Source organism: Styela clava, chromosome 7 (assembly GCF_964204865.1).
Source record: "Styela clava chromosome 7, kaStyClav1.hap1.2, whole genome shotgun sequence".
In the NCBI taxonomy this organism is placed as follows: domain Eukaryota; kingdom Metazoa; phylum Chordata; class Ascidiacea; order Stolidobranchia; family Styelidae; genus Styela; species Styela clava.
Window position 1 is genome coordinate 236679 of NC_135256.1, and position 24885 is coordinate 261563.

At 37.7% G+C, this 24885-nt stretch overlaps 1 protein-coding gene across 1 annotated transcript; it reads left to right on the forward strand.

The window, feature by feature from the left end:
• The first annotated feature begins 2077 nt into the window (after positions 1-2077).
• Positions 2078-24885, forward strand: LOC120328982 (phosphatidylinositol 3,4,5-trisphosphate 5-phosphatase 1-like). Its single transcript, XM_039395579.2, has 11 exons — positions 2078-2305; positions 2678-2741; positions 5274-5478; positions 6752-6929; positions 11249-11368; positions 13024-13170; positions 13595-13784; positions 14568-14787; positions 16224-16339; positions 16815-19276; positions 20383-24885. The coding sequence occupies exons 1-11, from the start codon at positions 2169-2171 to the stop codon at positions 20489-20491; spliced, it is 3948 nt and encodes a 1315-aa protein (XP_039251513.2). The 5' UTR covers positions 2078-2168; the 3' UTR covers positions 20492-24885.

A 24885-nucleotide genomic window follows, 5' to 3' on the forward strand; every position in this document is an offset into this window, starting at 1 on the left:
GATTCACAATAAATAAACAGCATATGACCGGGGCTATAATTAAGTTTTTGTAGGATTTGGTGACGAGGATCAGGTAGGAGTTTTCACTTTATATTTAACTACACGTGGCGCCACATAGTCTGGCGTTCAAATGTCGCAGCGAGTTACGCAATGTGACGTCGGCCTTAAATGGAGCGAAATTGAATCACGTTGTTGACGTCACGTTCAGCGTAAGCACCGTAACGTCGATATTTTGACGAAATTTTTAAATCAAAATAATATATTTTACTTGAATCTCGTACGACATCTAGTGATCACTGTAATTTTCCTTGTACATTGTGTATGCCCTCTAGCGATTGACGGTCTTTTAGTGAAGTTAGCGTCGATAGAAGTCGCTATTTTAGCCGCTCAAAAGCGAGGTGTCAATTTTTGGCAAAAAGGTGATTTTTTGTGTCAAAAAATAAATCCTATTAGGCGACTGAATATGATAAGAGATTAAGATATATAAGGACTCTCTATAGAAACTGCCAGAAGCAGAATATGACGTAATTTAGTCGAGATATAAACGATTGAAAATTTCATCCGAAGTTATAAACCATCCGAAGTTACCTGCGTTTACGGTACATCTGTACATACAATCATCAAAATAAAATTAGAAGAGATAAAAAAAGAGGAGCATGAAAAATATAGGGTGGCTTAGCCACTTTGCGGCCACGACCTATTTGCGGCCATCAACTTTATCGATTAAATTAATGCCGAATAAATTAACGAACCGCGACGATATTTCTCATGCGTTATCGTCCAATTATCCCCCGTAGCTCTGCGAAATGACACTGAACTTCGGCCACAAACAAAATAGTTTCGCCCGAAAACCTGACCGAAGAAAAAAAGCAGATCATTTTTTCATGTCGCCAACTACCCATCGTCTCTCTAAATAAGCTTGCGAATTCCATACGGTTTCATATTCCAAACGTAGCGGTTTGAATGAAATGGTCCGCAGATTGGCTACACCACCCTATTACTTAATAAAAAGAAAAATATACAAACAAAAATAAAATTAGCCCTCGGAAGATATTGTCAAGCTGATTATCTGGATTACAGTTGGAGTCACCTTATGCTAAATTGCCCAATCAGTTGATACTGCGTCTGGCATCACTCCTTGTTTTAAACATGCCTAGTTTTTGTTTTTTCATCAATATTTTGGAACAGTCTTGGAATTGGAGAATTTTGCCTGAGAAGTGTGCCTCAATGAATCAGATAACAACTAGGGCTGGGCATTTTCAGTTACATGAGTATTTCAGTACGGCACACTATACAAATCGGGTGACATTGTCCCGTTTCAGAGAAACCCATTTTGCAAATGATCAGACACTAGACGTCTGGACATTGTTATCCCTCAATATCGGTAATAATACAGTATAATGGAGTTGCGCCAAATACTACAAAAAAGCGCAATCTAGTAACGTCTTCTTTGAATTCCTTGAAAAAAAATTAATCCGATTTACCGAAGAAAAAAAAATTACCGTAGCATTCGAGAGTTTTTAGCAAGAAACGGCAATTTTGGTCATGTGACGGCCGCGATTAATTTCGATTATTATTACGACAAGCATGACGCGATATAAAGCATCTGACGGGGTCCCAGACGCCTCTCGTTTGTGAGACACAGAGTGTTTATTTTATTCAGCCAAATGGAGGGAAATTCCTGGAATTTGGATAGTGTGCTGTACTGTATTTCAGGATTGAATTACTTTTTTTTTCCGAATCGAATCTCGAATACTTGGAAGCTACGCAATTGTATGTGACTTTTTATTGTGTTGGGCCCCCAGAGATATAAATTAAAATTATCATAAACGCTAAAAAGAAAATGGTCATATGTCAAATTTGCATTTTAAGAAATTAAAGAATTTACTATGATCTTTGGCAGACAAATTAACGAATTTACTATGATCTTTGGCAGACAAAAAGCAAAATGGTGACGATTCAAAATTTTGCCTGGAACAATTCGAATAACTTATTGATTCAAACCGATGCTCAGCTCCAATATCAACTGTAAACCGACATGAATTTTCAATTGTCCTGAACTATATATTGAAATGTTCACTTTCATTCGTAAATAGTTTCATTACTGCATTAACAGTAGTTTTATTTGTAAAAGTAGTCAGAACATGTGATTCTTGCGAACACTGAGAATGTCTGAAGAGAAATGGTATCATGGTCGACTCAGTCGACAAAGAGCAGAAGAACTTGTCTTCAAAGCAGGGTTGGACGGAAGTTTTGTTGTTCGTGCAAGCGAAAGTATCATGGGAGCGTATGCTCTCAGCGTTCTGTGAGTATCTACTTGTTTTGTTGTTATCTTTATTGCTTGGTGGGTTAAGACAACGTTTCTCAAACGTCTGTGATCATGCCTTCCTTCCAAATGTTCTCTATACTTTGCGGTTATTTTAGCAGATTTTATCGGCCTAAAGTCTTATCAAACATGATTTGTATTCAGTTTTTGGTGCTAAAATGAGGCTTCGCCTTATTTGCTGAAACATACGGTAACTCTGATTGTCTGATTTTGTAATTAGTTCAGTAGGCTTGGCAGTCTTAGGTGAAAATAGAGATTTGAAATTACAATGGCCTCTTTCAAAAATGAAGAAAGTATTTTACCCAATCTTTTTATAGAAATTTACTTTCTTAAATAATGTTGTATTCCTAGGCACGGTGGGTCAATACATACATATCGGATATTGCCAACAGACAGTGGACTCCTTGCTGTGCAGGTAAAATTATAATTTATGATATTTATTAATATTTTTTTGAAATTCTGCTGCCGTAATTATAGGGTCTAGTATAGTATAGTACCACATATACTTCTAGTGGGCGTTGCATAACAATTTTTTCACGTTTCAATCCTAACCCCCACCTGACTACTTCATCCAAAAATTACGTCACTGCAACGTCACAGTGACGTAATATAGCCCTTCAAAATATGCGGACTGTCATCCAAGACCCGCTCGTCTGCGCATCCGACATCTCGTTTTCTCGTCCCTACAATCCTAGTATGAGAGAGATCGCTGACGTGAGTCAGTTTTTCATCGTCGGCGCCGATGCCATTCCGGGCGATCGTACGTATATTTGGCAAGCTCTTTGCTGTGATTGTGATGTCGTATTGACATAATTTTTGGATGACGTAGTCAGGTGGGGGCAGGCGCGCAGCCAGGATTTTCAAAAGGGGGGGGTTTCATAATCATAAATTCCCATTGCGGTCTGTAACAGTCTTCGCATTACGCGCTCGTTAAAGGGACGTCTTTTCAGCGTATAATGATTATTCTTTTCGCGTGAAATATTCAATCTCTGACAACTACAAAATTCTAAAATGTCTTTATATATTAGTTTAATTGTGTCCAACGTAACTCGCGGTTGCTTCTTCTTACGTCAAAATTAAAACATTAGTTCTCTGAAATGCCACGGCGATCGGTGAACATAAAAATATGAGATAAACGGTGTATTTAATTTTAATACGTATTTTTGGAATCTTGCCAACTCGTTATCGCTGTTAGAAAAATCTCAATAACTGATATAAAATCCCGAAAAGTACAATTTTATTTCATACAATGAAAATGCATATGAAGTATATCGTTAAATCAAAAATACCTATTCATCGCCTCGATTACGCCACTTGTTTAAAGAGCCGACGTTTACAACAAAAAATGATTTTTCTGTTGTGCAAAGTAATCAATTCGTGACCGATAAGGGCATATTTAAAATGTCTTGCTTTATTAATTTAATTGTCTTCAATTTAACCAGCGTTTGCGTCGACAAAACAAAACAATTTCTTACAATTCACAATTTTAAAATACCTCAGCCATTTGCCGACATAAAAATAAAAATTTGTGGTAACTGCCCGTCGCCTATCATATATTGTTTTGATCCGTATTTTTTCTATTTTGCAAATTCGACAAATTTGAGATGTGCTTGTAACATTGACTCCGTTCAATCGCAATGCTGACACTCCGATTATTTTTAAAGATAAAACTTCCTGAAAAATCCGTAAATCTGCTGTAAATTCTCATGGAGTAAAATTCATTTCAGTACAATAAAAATTGATGGATATACTTCGCATTACTTATCTTATATATCATCACAAACCGGGAAAAAATCGCGTTTTCAACCTTGTTTAATGATAACACGAAAATTTTCTACGACAATTTTAAAGTAATGGATAAAAGGCAAATCCCACCCACTATATTTAACCGTGTTTCGCTTTTAGTGACGGTATGTTCCTAAACGGCGACCAAACATAATGTGCGATGTAAGCACACGAAATTTATGGTTTAGAAAGAATAAAAACCGACATAAGGTCGTTTACGACCTAAATAACACGCTGATGAAAACATGGGCGATTTTAGCAGAAGGAAAATTCAAAAGGGGGGGGGGGGTTAGGATTGTCATGTCGAAAAATTTTGATGCAACGCCCACTAGAAGTATATGTGGTACTAAACTATACCAGACCCTAACTATAGAGGAATCTTCCAAATCTAAATATCTTGTTCCAGGCTAAATTTTATTTTTATTGCCCCGCGGTCCATTAATAGCTCTTTTAGCGATTTATTTTGATCCGCCAAACTTTACATTTTTTCACTCATTTGCACCATTATCACTGTTTAAGCATGTATATATACACAAGGATTCAATTAAACTGGTATATCAATTACACAAACTGGTGTCGGCCTATTGCACTGTCCTCCCATGGCCTGAGAATATACTTCCGCTTCTAATTTTGGCCCCACGGACAATCAACTTTGGGAACCACTGATGTAGAGAAATCAAAAAACAACAAACAATATTTTATGCTCAACTTTCACATATATCAGTTTTGGGATCTATTTATTTAATTTTATACTGTATGTTAGAATCAGATTGAAAGTTTGTAGTCGGGAAAACTTATTTCCAAATCTGAAAAAACTAGTCAGATCCCACCTCCATGTTGGATGGAGCTTTTGACTAAAAACTTTCAACTTGATTAAATTGTTAATAATAAAAAAGAAAGTCTGGACATTCTTTTATAGACTTTGAAATAGTAATTCAACCTAATTATTTTAGTTTCCGTTAATAAAAATTTTACTTTAAATATCATCATTATTAAAAATAACCGATTTCGACTCCCAAACTTTGGGAATGCAAAGATCTGATTTCTACCCCTTGGCACCACAGAAAAAAATGCCTCAGATCCAAAAGCTCTTCTAGTATCTCATTCACATCAGGATAGATATGAAACAGTCTTATTCTGATTCAAATATTCTGTTTTCCAGACAATCAACGGCGTCCAACAGAGGAAATTTACTTCAATATCGGAGTTGATCACAGCGTATCGTAGTCCACAGAATGGTCTCGTTTGTGGATTGACCAATCCAGTAGGGCCATCATCTGACAAACCATCTCTCGCTCCTCCACCAGCTGTTGCAACACCGGTTCCAACTCGTGGGGATGCCATAGGATGGTTCCCAGCCAATACAGGTGAGATTGAGTTAGTACAGAGGTTTTCAAACATTTGGTGATATGGAGCCTGTGAACAGGTTGATCATTATTTATCGAGCCCCACAAGAAATTCATAATAAGAAAAAGGAAAAAACTCAATTTTACTTACCTAGTAATATTTCTGAGTAAGTTTAAACAAGGCGGTAACATTTCGACACTACCTTTTTCAATTTTTAATAATGCCATTATCGATTCCCCGGACAGTTACAAAATTAGCCAAATCAGTATTTTAATAAGTAAACGAATAGCTTGAGGATAGCTTGTTTCTCTCACGGAGCCCTGAGGCCCCCAATGGAGCACTTTGAGAAACTATGGTTTAGAGCAGGGGTCGGCAATCTACGGCCCGCGGGCCGGATCCGGAGCAATATAATCCGATCCGCGACGCTTCGCTGAAATATAGTAATAAAACATCTGTTTTGACGAATATATTCTTTACGTAACAGAATTTATTTTGAGACACGTGTAGACTACATTAAATTATATTCTAACAAGTATATAATTCTCGTTTAATGAGCCTATAATTTTATTATAATTAGACAAATGGCGTCAAAACGTGGAAAAGTTGATGCCGAGTCCCAATGGTGTATTGACGCAGAAAATATTCAAATGATCAGTCTTTGCGCGCTGCTTGAAATTTAACGTCGGATCTGTGTGAAAAAATGTGATTCATTGGCCTTCCATTCGGTTTTTGACTGTTTAAAAATATGTGCGGCCCGCCAATGACTTGCAACCTTTAAATTTAGCCCGCAAGCGATAAAAGGTTGCCGACCCCTGGTTTAGAGGTTGAGTAGACCTTGATTCAGTGGTCTCCCGTAACTTTGTTCAGATATGAGTTTCTCCTTGACTTCCGAGTGAGTGTGCCAACATAATTCGGTACTCATGTAGTATGTGTACCAGGGTTAGGGCATAATTTTATTCTGATTTTCCTTATTTTAGTTTTATTACGAGTTCGGTGCTGTCTGTGTTAGCCAATGAATATGCTCCCTGTCCATTGGTTACAGTATCTTTACAGTTGTGGGCAAACAAAATTAGTTACTTTTGTCGATAACTTTGCTCAGAGATAGCCCCCTTTACTCATGAGGAATTACTCGCATATACCAGATTGAACGAAATTTAAAAATGTTTTGTGTGTCAGACACCATTTAAGATTAGCAGTTCTCAGCGAGCTGCACAATTTCTCGTTGTTGGTCGCATTTCGCCCAGGTTGCGCAGCCCTGCGCAGCCATTATTTCATTTGGTTTTTCTTTTCCAGGGTTCAACAGCGGCACACCCACTGCCGAACCACCCAGGCCTGTGTTGCCAGTATCTAGTCTCCCAGTATCGAGTCTCCCTCAGACCCAACCAAGATCAGGAGTTCGTGTGATTCTCGATGATAAAATGTTTCCACCTCAGAGAGGGAGGGAACTCCCGCCTGTCCCCCCTCCTAACAGGTAAGAACTGTTGCTCATGATTGCAAATTGCAATATATATTACACTCTTTCTATGCAAATTAGTATGCAGATGCCGCTGGCCGCCCGTTACCCGCGAATACGCACATCATAGGTTGCTGTTGTTACAGCTGACCCAGAGGTGAGCGGGTCTACGTGGACCGTGCAACTCGAAATCGAAAAGGGCGAGTTAAAAGCGTGGTTTGACAAGAGATGAAATAAATCGTTTATTGTATGAGTGATAGTTTATCAGAACCAAATAGCGATTTTGATATTGACGGTAATGAAGCTGTAGAAAGTTATAGCAGTGATGGGGCTGTTGACTATGGCGCTGCTGGCACTGGGCCAAGATCCTCTACTAAATTTGTTTGGCCTGAAAACTGTGTCCATCAGTTCAAGCGGCCGTTTACAGAATTGCCTGGTCCACAACCACAATGAACATTGCTAATCTAGTGTCAAATTTGGTGCATATAGTGTTTTAGATGCATTTTTATGACATAAATCAGGGGTGTGCAACCTTTTTTATTGGCGGGCAAAATACAAGTAACTGGGTGAAGCCGCAGGCCGCACCTTTATTTAATTTAGGCTTTCTGGTAGTTGCAAGCACAAAAATTACCTATATTTGCTATGGATCTTACGGCATTCTTAGGGGTTCTTGCAGAAATAGTAGATTTAAAACGCATAAACTTCTGAAGAAACTGCTATTTAAATTTTTTGTCTCACCGACTTCAAACGAATGCAGTGAGAAACACGTTTTTGTAATATAAATCTAGTATTTTGTAACAGAATTTTGCTAGCTTGTTTTGCTAATATGACTGGTATGGGCTTTGTGACGAAAAAGAATAAATACTCAATTTGCGGGTACGTCATTCGAAATTGTTATTTCTCCGCGGGCCGCACAACTTCTTTTTGCAGGCCGCATTTGGTCAGCGGGCCGCAGTTTGAACACCCCTGACATAAATGATGCCAAACATAAAAAACGGCTATGGTTTTATTGGCTGTATTTTATCTATTTTTAACACTAGCTAACGATCAGTTGAATAAACGAAGAGGTTTTTGTGTATAGTGAGGGAGGAATAAGAGTTACAAAATAGGCGAATTTAACCATGTGCACCAATGCACAATTCTGTATTATTATTCTTTACAGTCTCGTAGTTTTTGACATTTAAGTGGCCGCCCAAAAAATTATCAAAATTGAGTCTCCTCCTGAGTAAGAGCATATAGCCTGACGTAGAGCAAATTTCCTTCAAGAAATTTGAATTGCCAAATGATTTTAATATTCATTACTTTCCTCCACTCACTTCCTTATATGTGATTTATTGCTTTCACTTTAAATGGTTCAAAATAGTAATGTGTATCAAAACGGCATTTTAGATTTTACTTCAATACTGCCCACCTATTACGTGAGCTGTCATCAAACGGTAGTTCTGTGTGTCACTTTAGAGAACAATGGATGACTCAACAAGATTTAGAAAATATTCAAATTGTGGAATTTTTTCACACATTATGATAGAACAATAGAAGTGAGTGCATGAGCGCACCACCAATAAGTATGACATCATAATTCCTTTATTGGCACTTTCGAACTATAATGTTTTCACTGCAAGGCTCTATACAGCCTATACATCTACACTTATACATTTGTTACACTGTATTTGCCAGGTCATATGTCATCCTTTATGCCGGTGTATGTTATGTGGAATATCAATCCATTTTCATAATAAGTTACTCTAATCGCCTGTTTTGTCATAAAATTATTAGGAATAACGTTGAAAGTGAGGTACTCCCGTAGTGTGTGTATCAGGTTAGAGGCCATAATTTATATTCTGATTTTCCTTATTTTAGTTCCATTACGAGTTAGGGGAATGTCCCCGCTTGCACATACTGTAGGTTTCAGTCCATTTACACAACTTGATGTAAAGTAGGCGAACAAAATTAGTTACCTCCATATCCATCAGCCAATCACCTGACTGCCAAAGTGACCAAATTACGCCGGGAAAGCAGTTTTATCGCTTAACTACAAGTTGAGACTGATGGACTGGAGCTATTGAGATTCATAAGCTTCCTGCCCTTACAATAAGTGTTCTTTCTTGCCATGCACACAATTTTTTTCGGCACTGTGGCTTTTCACTGATGATTTCTAACATAAGGCGTTGAAAATTGCTAAACCCAGCGATACACAGTGTAAATGTACATTTTATGCATTTTTTGTCATCAATGCATGAGTTCAACATTTTGTTATAGATCTAATTTCTTTTGCAAGAAAAACACAGAATTCTCAAAGTGTTGCTTGTAGCCTTTTTTTAGGTGAAGAAACATCCATATCGATTTATCTGCTTAGTTTAGAAAACTTTCAGTATCTGTATCGGTATCAGTTTAAAAAGGCAGTATCGGTCGGGCCCTAATTTCTAGTTTAAACTTTTCTATGAGTGCTCCAGAACCTGATATTGCTGTTTTCGTATTCGTAACTAACAAGCAATTCTGCTTTATAATTCTTTGAGGTCTCAGTAGCTTTTAACACCTCAGTGGTCGTCGATAAATTTGCGATCGATCTTCTTTATTTCTGAGTGAGTATGTGTGAGACCTGAGCAAATCTCTTTTAGAACAGTGTTTTTCAAAGCCAAGTTTGCGCCCAGCTCAAAATTAAATCGCTAACAATAGGCTATAAATAACAGATAGTAAAGCGAAAGTATGTTTTATTAAAAAAACATGTTGAAAATACGTGGATGGAACGAAAATATCCAAAATAAAGAAATGTAAATATCCAAGGCGGCAAGATTAAATCTAACAAATATCTTTATTTTCAATTATCTTGACACCCCCAAATTGTCTCCGTCCCCCATTGTTGGGCACGTCCCTCTATTTGAGAACCACTGCTTTGAAATTATCACAGGCAAACCTACATATGACAACATTCCATCGACTTCAGCAAAATTGTTTATTAATGTTTGATTTTAATTGTTGTTTGCTCGGTGGCCATATTAGTCATTTGAACTTTGTGTCCGTGCTCTAATATTTTTTGCTATACTTGATTTCTTTTAGGCAAAGTCCCATCAAACTAATGTTAATTTTTCTGCAAACCACATTGTTTGACAGCAAAATCCGTACTGTTTAATGAGGATTTAATACCGTCGTTTCCGCCTCAGGCTACATTTTTGTTTAATTTGAAATTACTCATGATTTTAGCTTATTGCCGAGAGCAGGTGAATAGTTGATGGTTTTAGTTTTAGATATAAAGTTTAGAAACAAAGTTTCTAAGGGTTTTATTGAGTGGTGATTTAAATAATTTCATGCGACATAATATTCAAATTGATCCAAACTTTTTGTGTTCAATAATCATTTGAATTCATAATTTAGGAGAAAAATTCAGTTTAAAAAATTAGCATATTGAGTACCGGTAATTGCAGTCATTGCATTACATGGGAAATCCAAAACGATTTGCATTACATGGGATATCCAAAACGATTTTATAAAGTCCATAAAGTCTTAAAAAATTTTAAATTGTAAAGGAAATTTATCGATATTATATATTGTTTTGGCCCTCATAAATGTATTAAATGAAGTAAAATTACTTGAACAATTACTGAACAAAAAACAACAACCTGGTTAGGATATATTGAGAACTGACTTCATAACAAAATTGAAATGGTGAAAGGACCTCATGGACACCCTGTTGTTCATCAATTTTGATAATTGAACAGAGATTTCCAAAACTAGTTTAATAGGCTATCAAAATATATTATATTCCTGATTCTCAGGTAATTTTGTCTGTTCAATATTATAATTAAATCATGGATGTTTAAAATGAATGAAATATCTGAGTATAAATATTTTGGGAATGGTCAAAAAATCTTCAATTACAAAATTAATATTTTGAAAAAATGAATTGAACATAGTCTTATTTTATTTTTTGGAGAAGCTGCCGTTCGTCGCATGCTTAAGCTATCTTATCACCTTTTCTCTCCCTGCTGCGATAACATATAAATCCTATGATGATGATGAGTGACTTTCCTGGACATACTATTTGTCTGCACTCTGTTTCACTGTTAGGTTTTGTCTCCCTCCGCCATAAAGTCCATGCATCCAAAACAAATAACTGGCTATCTAGTAGCATACCTGACATGGGCTGGTACTGGAACGAGACCGTGATTCACAAGATAATGATTCAATTTTCCCTTGCCATAATATATAGCAACCTACCAAACGCAAATCTGTCCTGCATTTGCAATGTCAGATAAGCCAATAATATGTTCGAGCTATTTTGCCCAGGGCGCTGTTTAAAGGGAGCAATCTAACAATTTACTGTTTTATTCCTTTTATAGAGATGCACCACAGAGACCAGCAGCAAAGGTTGTCCCTCCCCCTAGTGGCAGCAATAGTACGATTGCTTTGGAAATCCATGAAAAACTGAAGGAACGTGTGAAATCTATCGCAGGCGCTTAGTAAGTAGATGCCAGATTTATATAACGAAAACTCTTATTCTGGGCATTGTGTCACTCGATTTTCTAGTTTTTGCAGTAGTTTTGCTCGGTTCTGGGAAATCTGCTTCTTAAATTGAAAATTTACAAAATAAACTAAACAAATTAGTATTCCTATATTTTTAGTTTTTTCAAGTCTTTTCATCCTAATGTGGGTTATCATTTTGGTAAAACAACAATTTTTTTAAACAGAAATATTTAAAATTATTTCTGGAATAAAAAATTTGCTGTATTAGTTATAATCAGATTTGTAGTAGTTGCCCCCGAATTGTCTTTTGTGTATTTTTTTAAATTACTTCATTGTGTTGTCCTTTTTAATGGGCAAGTGCATTAGCACGTCTTAAATCTTATTTGGTATTTGTTTGTTTTGCTCTGTATTGTTCTTCGTTTTGTTGAAACGGAAAATTGAACTAAATGCTCACTTTCTTAGGTATTCAATTGAATTCCGACACTTTCTGGCCGATAACTAAATAACTACCTCACCAACTTTCCTCTCCCACTCAGACATATGTAAAGAATTTTAAATGGAAATATTCTCTTAAACAAAACAAGATATAACTTAGAATCAACAATTAATCTTCCCCTAAGTTTTTTTCCTCTTTATTTGAATAAATATGAAAACCCTTTCAGAGTTCCATTTGAACTTAACCCTTTCCGTGCAGTGGGCACGTATACGTACCCACGAGAAAACTCGCTAGATTGCGGCGGGTACGTTGATGTACTCCACTGTTTTATTTAGCAATCGGTCGCAAACTGTTGGTCTAGTTTTTCAGGGTTTTAGGTTATTGATAAGAAGTCTTCTTCGAGATTAACATAAGCGACGGTAAATCTCGCTTTCGTTTACCATGGGGATTTTATTTGCGGCGGTACGAGTGAGTGTTTTTGAAATTTATGCAAATTTCGGTGTTTTTTGGGTGGTAATAGAAGACATATTATCCCTTCCATCTACCAAAGTATTTTGAGTTAGATAACGAAATTGCTACAGCAATATTATGCTATTGTTTGCCAACCAAGAAACGGTAAAAGTAAAGGATTTAGCGAATATTTCTATTTTTTATCACGGTTTGAAGTTTCAACACCCAAGAAAAAAAATGCCTTTTTTCTATCCGGTTTGTGACTCAGACCACCCCTTTTAAAAATTTTTTTTTTTTAATCGCCAATTGCAAGCTTTTTAAATAAGCTTTCCAACGAGCCGTCAGTGGGCAGCAGAGGATCATTACTTTTTCGTTAGTCGATCGATTAGTTGTGGGGGTACAAATGCATAAAGTCGGCGTAGCAATTACGATTATTTAATAAAAAATAAAAATCGCATGGAAAGGGTTAAATACTGAATTAGATCATATTCAACAGTAAGATATTGCTCAGATCAGATTGTATTTCATTTGTTATTTTGGTACTGTGATAGGACTGGACTGTGATAGATGGGTACGGCGTGTTACGGTTCGTAGGGTCGGCTTATATGCGAATTTTTATAAATTCAATATTTTAAAGCAGTTTTCAGGGGGTCGTATAATAAGTGCGACCGGTCTATATGTGAGGATCTCGGTAATGCAAATTTAATTAAAATCCCTAAAATGAAAATCCTGAGTTTTCTCACCAAAATGATTTTTCCATTCCAGTCCGAACATTGGTTCATCGTTTATTGATCAACTTCAACAATATTGCAACGACAATGCAAAACAGGATATAGACGGCGTTCTTAATAACGGAAGTCAGTGTGCGGAAATGCAGAAATTGCTCGCTAAGGAAGCCGGGAACTTGCAAAAGTATGAGATTTATGGACATTTTTTAAAAGATTCCACTCACACAGAAGTAAAAGAGACTCGTTTCTGAGCAAAGTTACAGGCACTCACTCAAAAGTAAAAGACTTATCTCTGAGCAAAGTTACGCGCACTCACTCAAAAGTAAAGGAGACTCATCTCTGAGCAAATTTGCGGAAACTCACTCAGAAGTAAAAAAGACTCATCTCTGAGCAAAGTTACGGGCACTCACTCAGAAGTAAAAAAGACTCATCTCTGAGCAAAGTTATGGGCACTCACTCACAAGTTAAGGATACCCATCTCTGAGCAAAGTCAAGCCAGATTGTATATAGGCAGCCAACAAGCGTGAACAAATGAAAGTTAGGCAAAGACAGTGAAGTATCAAAAAAAGTAGGGAACCATAATGTTACTAATGATCAATCCATTTCAGAGAGCTGGGAGTATTTTTGCTGAAGATCAGTGCATTACGCCAACTTTTCGATGTTCAAAGTGCAGTGACCCGTGAAGGTCATGACCCCAGATCAGATCGAGACGTTGATCTTGAATCATTTCTAACTCGGCTTGGCGATTGCAAGAATACCGTCAAACACTTGGACAAAAGGATTTCAATCACTATAAAGGTGGGGATTTTTGTGTTTTTATTTACTTCGACCTCAGCCCTGAACCCCTGACAATAAAACATTACCACACTTTTCTACGTCAAAATAAAGAATAGGATTGCTTAGCAAAATTAATACTCTTGCAGTTCCAGCATGGGTGCAGCCAGGATTTTCAAAAAGTAGGGGTTTTAAAATCGAATCGAAAATTCCCATCCAACAAGGCCACCTGTTAAAATCGCCGACTTTTTCAGTGGATAGTGATTTTCTGTTGTGTAAAATATTCAATCCATGGCCATCCATTTAAAATGTCTTGCCATATTAATTTAAATGTGTTCATTCTAACTCGCCTTTGCGCTGATTTACAGTAAAATAAAAGACTACCACTCTAACATACTATGGCAATCTGTGGACATAAAATATGCGATAAAGTGCCCGAATATAAATAGATTGTATTCAGAGTTTTGCGGACTTTGGGTTTGTCAACCTGGATCTATTCTCCGATGGTCCACTGGTATGAGTATTACATGTCGGCTATATTGCTCTAATATAATCAATTTCCTATTAGGTTTCCCACTATTATTATATTAACCTTGCTACCCTCCAATAACCATTTTGTTTTATCAGTAGTGGGATTGCTTCTATGTATATATTTACATGGTTTTATATCATTATTGTGAACGGCTTGGCTTGTTTGCCATTTCAATCTGTGCATCCACTAACACATAGGCAGAGAGAATGAACCAAAAAGAATATAATTTGTTAGGTCACGCCCACTTCACACCCCTAATTTTTATCTTTCACCAGGAACAAGCTGGTATGGAGGTTGAAAGCCTGTACGGAACGGCATTGAGGACTTCCTCCACCTCGTCCACTAGGAGAAGTCACAGCGTTCCTGAGTATAATTTTGAGGTCAAAGTTGACAGTGGTTTGAAGCAAACGAAAGCGAAACTACAGGTCAACGTACAAATCGGACGATTAGTCGTGATGAAGGGGGAAGATATTCAAAAATTTACTCAGGACCAAGGTATGTTTTCTCTGAATAAGGCAATGAGCAAGATCCCATTCAGTATAGGGAGTTGTTTACATTTTTATTACACTATGGGTGACGTTTTAACATGCGACACAGTCAAATCCAACGCTTTATCTATCAGGCCTTTGCTCTGACGACAAGTCCTTACCAGTATTGTCATCCCGGGAGAAACATTTTTGCCAATACTGATCTAGGGGTATGGTATAAACACGAATTGAAGTCTTTCCGTTAATGGAGTTTCGTTTAAACTGCTTTTAACATTCGTGGTTACAATAAAATGGATGTTAAATGTTAATACGACGTATGTATTTTGTCAATTTGGCGATTTTGCAAATCTGTGAGATGCTGCTAAAAGTTTCTTCTAATTTAACAAACAATGGCCCAAGTTTACATTCCATTACTAAACAATGTCGTGTCGAGTATCAGAAATTTCTGAATGGCTCCAGTAAATTCACTAAGAAGAGAACACAGACCTGTCAAACCAGTACTAGAAAATCGTGTACTTGGGTCACAATTCATCGATGTCATTGACAGTCACATGACCACTCTCGTTTAGACAAAGCACTGCCTTGCATTCGGACATCTGGTTTCAAAGACGCCGTCGAGCGTTTTCGCGGTCGAAGCGGAATCAGTGTGCTTGTATAATAATCATATTATAAACAAGAATTTTGCCATTAATGCAAAAGCTTTATCTTCCATGTCTTCACCACATAGGTTAGAATTCCGGTAAATATCGTTATGATATGCAGAATTGAGTTACAAAAGTACTAGTATGTTACTTATTTGTCAACTTAATACGCACACAAAAACAGTTGTCAACTTTGAATTTTTATTCCATTCAAAATCGAAAAAAAGTGCTATTTCTCTTCAAAATCGGAAAAAAGTGCTATTTCGCAGTCCCTAAAAAAAGTTGCGAAAGTGCTTCGCAATTTTCGCAAAAAAGTGCGCTAATAGTGAACACTGGTTCCCAGCATTTGTTTTTATCCCTTACTTTCCTATTTTGAACCTCCCCCCCTTTACTATACCATATGTTGTTCAATCTATTGTTGGCCAAGTTTATGCACAACTCTGGCTTTTACACAGTTTTAAAAGTTTACAATGTTCGCTTGACTTTTAATAATACTGGATTAAAATACAGGGACCATGAAGTCCCTTTACAATTTCAATTTTGTTATGAAGTCAGTTTTCAATTTATATCTTAACCAGGTCTGTTTTTAATCAGTAATTGTTCAAGTATTTTTACTTCATTTAATACATCTGTGAGGGCTGTGGTATCGATGAATTCCTTTTGCAATTTTAAAAATTTTAAGACTTTATGGCCACCCTATATTTAGGCACACAAATACAGATTTCTTCATCCCTCCTTGCCTCGAGCCTTGTTTGGAGCAGAGATATAGAATGCCTATAAATTCAATCTTTCTTTTCCTCAGTTCTTCAAATCATCAAAAACAATAAATCTCGTTCTAAACTGAGCCTAGTCTACGAGGGAGGAAAGAAACGAGAATACTTGTTTGAGAACAGTGGAAAGAGAGAAGCTTTTTGTCAAGTAAGTTCGCTCATGCAGAACTAGCCAGAACAAAATAATGTAAAATCAGGATTAAATATTCCGGAACATATAAATATTGAAGAATTTTCATTCACTATCGTAACATCGGTAAGAGTGTAAAACCAAGTTGATTTTTTGTGTTTAGTTTCTAATGCTCTCTCATTCTTATTCTAATGCTCAAAGCAAGTCATTCACACTCACTCAGAACTGAAGTAAAAGCGAGTAATCTCTGAGCAAAGTTATGGGCACTCACTCAAAAGTAAAAGAGACTCGTCACTGAGCAAAGTTACTAGCACTCACTCATAACTAAAGGAGACTCATTCTTGGGAAAAGTTATGTGCACTCACTCAGAAGTAATCTCATCTCTGGGAAAAGTTATGTGCACTCACTCAGAAGTAATCTCATCTCTGGGAAAAGTTTTGTGCATTTTTTTTGTGGTCACTGGCCAGATTTGAAATCAATTTTAATTTTCCAGGTGATGCAGTTACTGCGCAACATGCACTCAAACAACACAGAACCGGACTTTGTGTCAATCTTCATCGGTGCTTGGAACATGGGTGACGCTATGCCTCCGGTGGACATTCGGTCATGGTTTCGGTGCGGAGGGAGTGGACGTACGTTAGATCAATCGGTTTGTGATATTTCACATGATATCTACGCAATCGGAACTCAGGAAACCGGTTTGCCAGAAAAGGAATGGCTTCACAAAGTCACAGAAACCATTTCGGAAATCACAGGAAAGAAGCTGCACATTGTCGCTATGGATGCGCTCTGGCATATCAAGATTATTTTACTCGTTAAGGAAGAGCATAAGAACAGAATCAGTCACGTCCAAACGTCTTCGGTCAAAACCGGAATCGCAAATACTCTCGGCAACAAGGGGGCAGTAGCGGTTTCATTTCAATTTGGGGGGACGTCATTATGCTTTATTAATGCTCATTTAACTTCCGGCAATGAGAAATGTACGAGGCGAAACCAGAATTATCACGATATTATGCGTTCTCTGAACCTTGGACACGATCGGTGCTCCATGTTCGATTTAACAAATCGATTCGATCACTTGTTTTTCCTCGGAGATTTGAACTATCGACTCGAGATGGACGTTCACAATATTCTCGAACATATCAAGAAACGAGATCTGAGTGATTTGTACAAAGTCGATCAACTGCGACGTGAAAAAGAATTGAACAAAGTATTTTATGATTTTAGCGAGGATGAGATTGCGTTTCAGCCGACGTATCGTTACGAACGAGGGACACGCGAAGCTTACTCACATCTGAAGATCAAACGTACTGGGATTCGAATCAATGTACCATCGTGGTGCGATCGAGTGTTGTGGAAATCCTACCCCGAAACTCATAACGTCTGCCACGCGTATGGTTGCTCGGACGACATCATGACTTCGGACCATTCGCCTGTTTTCTTCAACATCCAAGTTGGGGTCAGAGGTCAATATGTCTCAAACGAAGGATTAAAATCTGGCAACCCAGATTCCGCTATGCAACCCGCTACTATTAAATTCGAGTCAATAGAAGCAATCTTGAAAGCCTCTGGAAAGTCGAACTTTTATCTGCAATTTCATTCAACGTGTCTCGCAAGAGAGGAACGCACATCTTCAAGCACAAAATTCAACACATCGGAAATCGGCCAAAACTGTGTTCGTGTAATCTGGGACAACCTGCCGGAACTTCGCCCAATCATCTCAGACAGAGAATATCTCGTTGATCAACATCTTCTCGTCTTAGTGAAAGGAGAAGATGACAATGATGCGTACGCTGAGTTTGTTTTAGCCTTGCGGTCCATGATCGGGACATGTCCGCAGAAGTTCAACGAACATTTAACTCGGAAAGGTGAGGACGCAGGGAGGGTACAAGGTTCAATGCACGTAAAGACGAGAGATAGCACGCTTAGTAGAAAAGAAAAAGAATACGACTTCATACAATTCGGGAAACGTGAGGAAGTTGAGCCTGTCCTATATTCTGACGCACCAGAACCGACCTCTCGTGACCCCACTCGTAGTTCAATGTTGAGCAATGTAGCCTCGAAAATAGCAGGCATGACGTCTAAGATTGGGAGTAATCTGCAACCCAAAGTGACAAAGGCTGCCCCTCCCCAGAGTTGGTCTCGTTCCGTTGATACTCGCCCTCCTATGGCGGCCCCCACTCCTCCACCACAGCAATTCCCACATGAGTCGCAGCATATACAACCTGTCACATACGGGGAGACGTATCAACGAGCTGGTGCACCACCTAGTGGAGGAATTAGTCCGCAGAAGAATAAACAAAACAGTCCGACGTTTCCAGCGAAGTTTCCACACAATCGACCCACTTCCGACCCCCCGACCCTTGATCTGTCCGGTTTACCGATTCACACAAATAGTTCGACACCTTCTCCATCGAACCTCGATGCTGTGATTGCGGAATTTGAAGCTGCAGGGAGTCTGTTTGAAGCCTTGACTAAGCAAGAAAATGAAAGCATGACTCACCAGAATCATGATTCATCTCCGCGGCATTCACAGCCTAATTTGTGGCATAGCACTGACGCCAGGCAAGCCTTGCCTTCGTTCAATAACACTGCTCCTCGTCAACCTGGTTTTGCTCCGCCTTCAAGAGCTCCTGTCAACCAATCATACACCCCTCCATTGCAATCGAGGACTGTGATTGGACAATCTTCAACACCGCCTCTCCAATCAAGAACTGTGATTGGTCAATCATCCGGATCGTATTCCTATTCAAGAAATATGATTGGACATGGAAATCCAGTGCTCCCTCCCCCCTCGGGGCCCGCCCCTCAACTTCCGAATCGTGGCAAAAGTTTGCAATTAGCAGGGGTCACGACTCCAATAGTATCCGTACAGGACATGATGTCGCGACTCGGTTTATCTCAATATACTACGGCACTCACCGATAGCGGATGGGACAACCTCGAATTCCTCAGGTAAATACTGCCCTCAAGTGTATAGAATTTTATATAATTTTAATAGGTCAAGGCAATGGACGACTCAAATTTCCCCACTAATTTTTTGTTTACCCAGTATTCCCTCCCAAATAAAATTCTCTATAGCAGTGACGAGGTCTGTTTAGCCATAGTTCCCACTGGATTCAGAGGTTATATTCCTACCCCCCAAGAAGGGCTGAGGATCTGGGAGGACATGCGCACTTGTGAGGGATAGTCATGTTCTAGTCCTGACATAGGCAAAGTACGGCCCGCGGGCAAAATCTGCTCGTTGGGTAATTTAATCTGGCCTGCATGATGCTGCTAAAAACTAAAACCAAATTTCGATGTTTTATCTAAAAAATAAGGAATATGTTGAGATTGCGATTAAATTTATAATAAAATGTAACTTTTTACGTCACACTTACATGGCCCGCCAGTCTAGGCGGGCAAAATTTTTGGCCCCTGGTTCGAAAACTTTGCCAACCCCCATGCTAGACTCACCATATGATCTGTCTTAGCATTCTCCTCACCCTAGGGACAAACATAAAAATCCATCCTAAAAATGATACTTTAAATTTGCTTATTCTGGAGATTCTTGAGCTGAGTTGCTTTTGTCAGGCGCTGGACCAGTGGTTCCCAACCTGTTATGGCTTGTTGCCCCTTTTCAGAGACTTTCAGTTCTCTTGGCCCTCCCTGTTTATCATTCCAGTGGTATTTGTAGTGTTATAATGATGGGTAGATTCTGAATCCCATTATGTTCAAACAATTCTTGATCAACAAAGTAAAAACGTATGTTTTTTATGTATTTATCAAGTAGTTAAATTAGGAAGGAGGAGGAGTTTTCTTGTCAAGAGAAATGTAATATCAATACTGCGCTTAGCATTATGGCCCCCTACAACCGGGCACCCAGTTGGAAACAGCTGGCCTTGTGGTTAACTATGATGGCATGACAGATTACACATAAGAGCTTCCAATCCCATGCCCCCATCCAGGGCTTAATGATTTGGATAGGCTGGATGGGAAAGATTCCAAAAAAACCTATGAATGTATTGTGTAAAATAAATCCATCTGGTAGTTAAAATCAATTTTCATATCTTCTTGTTCAGCGATATCACTGATGCGGATCTGCAAGACTGTGGAATAGTCAATGAAGACCACCGAAGGGCGATATTGAGCTGTGTAGAAAACATGGATTATGCGGAACAACCTCTTTGATTCGAAGAAGTCTTCTGACATGGAAGAAGTTCTAAAGAATAGTCTCAAAACAGTCACCCATATTCATTCATGCCATATAATTTAGGAATAAAGAAATATCTTCTCCATATATAGGCGAGCTTTCATTGGAGTGGGTTCTCAAATTGTAAAGTCTCCCTTTTTAGAATTTGTCAAGTCTCGCGTCCCCCCTCAAAAATAACCAGCTAGCAATAAACTACAAATAACAGATAGTAAGGCGAAAGTATGTTTTATTCAAAAAATGAATGAATGGAACGTAAATAAAGAAATTAATGGAAAGTTTCGAAATGTGAATATCCAAAATAAGACGGGAAAAATCAAATCTAACAAATATTTTTATTTTTAATTAGTTTCACGCCCCCTCAAAAAATAACCTCCCCCCCCCCACCTTGTGGGGCCACCCTTTACAATGAATTTTAAAAATTCAGTTTGCTTTATTAGGAACCTTATTCAAAATTGTCAAAATATTGAACGATACCAAATGGGATTTACCAAATCTAATAGCATAAGACATAGAATGCAGTATTTTTTGTGGCAATGCCCTAGTGGCTGAAAAAGATTTGGCTTTAACTTTGACGACATCGCAGATTACACATATTGAATTCAAATCCCATGCACACACCGCATCTGGGGTGTGATGCCAATAATATTGGCAAATAGAGATAACTTTTAATTTGATTCAATAGTCTTCACACTAACAGATATATATTTCTGTAATGTAAGACTTCCCAAGACAAGCATATGTCTGTTCTCGCATTTGTGTTAGTCTGCAGCAAGGCTCTTGGAAAGCACGAAATAGTCATCTTTACTCTTATATGGTAAGACTATGTATGTATGTTGCAAGGATGCTGTGGCAAGAGTGGAGATGACTATTTCAAGTAATTTAATTGTCTTGCTGCACAACAACACAATTATTTTCTGTAACATGAGACTACTTCAGACAAGCATAAGTCTATCCTCGCATTTGTGTTAGTCTGCAGCAAGGCTCTTGGAACACACGAAATAGTCATCTTTACTCTGAGATAGTGAGACTGTATTATATTGCAAGGATGTCATAGCAAGAGTAAAGATAACTATCCTAAGTGATTCAAGAGTCTTGCCGCACACTAACACAAATATATTTCTGTAACGTTTCGTCTGACCAAGGTCAGCATCAAACTTCGTCCATGGTGTAATAATCGGGTAAACCATGACAGACCTCTTATCTTCATTTGCTGTGCACGATCTTGTTCAGGGCAGCTACAAGCAGTTTGAGTCATTTTATAATATTTTGAACATGATTTTCCGCTGTTTTTATTCTCATTATATCTCAGTGAATCTAAAAGTCATTTTTACTTTTATATGATTTCTTTATATTTCGTCTAAAACCTATTGAGCTGTATATTCAGGGGCGGGCAATGTTTTGAATACAGATGCCACTTTTGGATTTATGATTCGAATCCCTTTTTTTTCGAAGCGACTTGAATCAGATTTATGTAAGTGGCAACCCTAGTTTTGACCTGCGAGCTCAGTCGTGACCATAGGAATTTGCTGGGGCTTCACTTTTTAATAAGTACGTTATAAATGTACCACAAATGTCTTATTATGAACCAGTATTTCATTTTCTCTAAATTATCCAGAAAAAACAAGTAATGTTTAATTTGTTCCTAAAGATTGGAAACTGCTGTCAGTCATTGTAGTTGGGTGACATGAATCCAAGAGAATAGTAATAATTCCATTTTTGTTGAATTTTATCTTTTTCCAAAAAATTGCTCAAGGCTTTTATGGGCTGTAACAAAATCACATCGTGGCTCGTAGTTTGCCCACCCCTTGTGTTGTTGTCCGCCAGGAAGCCATGATTATCAGACAAGTCAAACTGTCATAAAAGTCGGCGGCCTGCATAGAATCATAGTCGTTTTTTGTTGTTTAGTTTTCATACCTGACAAGCTTTTTCTCTGAAGCTTCACTTCTAGAGCTTTGGTTACTGAGTTTGCATCGGACACAATTGTCTTTTCTGGTCAGAGTAGCTTTTTTAACGACCTAAACCCTGTTTATTCCTGTTGGGAATCCATACTTGTAGTTTTTGTCTCTGGAGCTCCACAGAGCTGTAGCGTTTTGAGTTGATCATGTTTTTACTGTAGTGCACACTTTTCAAAAGACATGGGTTCTGTTTTAATATTTTTCCAGTCCCAAAAGCAGACGTTGAAGCTGGATTTGACAGGATTCTTCTCGTTTGTGAATTCCTTTTAGCTTAGAGTAGCTATTTAATTTGAATTTGTTGTCAGTTGTGAATTATCGTTGATTCCTGAAACCTGTCTGGGGCAATTCGTGAGTCTTTTAAAAGAAGCCAATTTTGAGATTTTATCAAAAGTTTCATTTTATTATTATATCCTCACAATGTGCTAAAATAAATTTGTTTATTATATTATAAAGAGCATCTGTCTGCAAGTTTGTTTATTTATTTTACCGAAATCATGCATTGTATATATATTGCTGAATAAGCTTCTTATAAGAGCTGAATCATAGCGTACTGCAAATATATATTTTTAACATTTATATATCATACTAACCGCTAGAGGTCGTATATTAATTATTTTGAGGGGGTTCTGATGGAATTTTTATATCACACTGTAACAATGTTTATATTTTCTGTAGTTTCTCAGTGGATGCTTGGATCCATTTCGCTGTTTTCTCCCCCTCCAAAGTTTAATCGCACTCCACCTGCATTGTCATGGACTCGGGCTTTCTTATTTATCCCGCAACCATCACTGATCTAAATTCCAACTGCCCACACAAACAGTGATTGATTAGTTGGTAGGTTATACTTTAGATATTTGCAAAGGGGTGAATGAAAAAAAAAAGAGTTGAAAGCCCCTGGGTAAAACTTCCTCTTGCTCTATGTATTCTTGAATAGGATAAGATTTGTATATTTATCACAGGGAAAGGGTAATCATATGGGTAACTAGTTATTTGTTTCAGAGCCGTGGACTTGAGATTTGTCACAATTCATTTTCATACATAATCTAGTTATGTAGAATCAGGTCTTATCACATAATTCAATTTACTCATTTCCAAATTATTTTCAGTCAAGCTTGACTGGACAGCAGGGCTCCCAGATATTCCGGCTTGTTCCAAGTATTTCTAAATTGATTTATTTAGAAGCAGGAAGTTAGATCTGCTTTTGTGATTATACTTTGTAAATAACGGAACCGTGATATACAGTATTTCGATCCCTCAGCGAACATTTCAGCTATGTATTATTTCTACATCATTCGAGCAATCTTTTTGCATACTGTAACAAATTGTGATTTATTCAAGTTGTTGCTCCCACTTTTCCTGTTATTTTGACCTTGGATCAAGTCTGTGTGACCTTTGAAGCGAGGGTTTGTGATTCTAGGCTGAATTCCTGTGACCTTGAAGTAGGTACTTGTAAAAGGTCATTGTGTGTGACCTTGCCTTCAGAAAAGTTCCAAGAATCCTCGACCAACAAATTTTATCAATTTTCACTTTAATACCGTTGGCTCACTTCAGTCAATGTTTGGCCAATAAAATTTGAGAGAATTCAAGAATCAATTATGTGATTTTTTCAAATGAAGCAATCAAATCTTTTTATTCAATATTAACATTTTCGCTATATTCTTAGTTCTTTACAATACAGCAGCAAATGGTGAACCCATATTATTATTATATTCCACTATCAGCCCGACTCTGGCCCATAGAAGAGGCGACATTATAGTTTACTTTTGCATTTTGGACATGTTATTATTGATCCATGTAGGTTGGCGATCCCCGGGTGTGAGATTATATAATTTATTTTAAAAAATGTACAAAAATACAGCAAAGCTGCCAAAACTTCAATTCTAACCATATGGCCTAAAGCAGGGCTACTCAACTGGCTGGCCACGGTCCGAATCCGGAACTTTTGGGTATTCGATTCGGAACGCGCATAATTCTTCATTTTGAATCATTAGCCCCACTTTTGAAATTTTCTTTATAAAATCACTTTTATAGATTTAAAAATATATATGAAATGAACTATAACGCCATAACAAACAATCTTGATTAGCTAATAATCATTAGTCAGCCGAGGTATTGCGTGTTTAAACATGCCGAAATATAATTTCTGGAAAGTCCGGACCCAAATATTTTTGAAGTTTTGTATGCGAACCTTCGGTAAAAATAGATGAGTAGCCCTAGCCTAAAGTACCACATGAGCAATCCCACCTCATGAAATTTCCGTCTTCCTGGACACAATGGCTTTGTGGCCTTTATTCAAGTTACCTCTAAATCAGTGGTTCTCAAACGTTTTAATTAAGCCTCGCCCCCTTTTATATATTATGTCAAGTCCCGCGCCTCACCTCCAAAACAGATAGTATGGCGGAAGTATGTTCTATTCA

Coding starts and splice junctions, on each gene's coding strand:
- LOC120328982 (XM_039395579.2), top strand. CDS start 2,169: ATGTCTGAAGAGAAATGGTATCATGGTCGACTCAGTCGACAAAGAGCA. Junction 6,930..11,248: donor CCTGTCCCCCCTCCTAACAG/GTAAGAACTGTT, acceptor TTCCTTTTATAG/AGATGCACCACAGAGACCAG. Junction 14,788..16,223: donor AAAATTTACTCAGGACCAAG/GTATGTTTTCTC, acceptor TCTTTTCCTCAG/TTCTTCAAATCATCAAAAAC.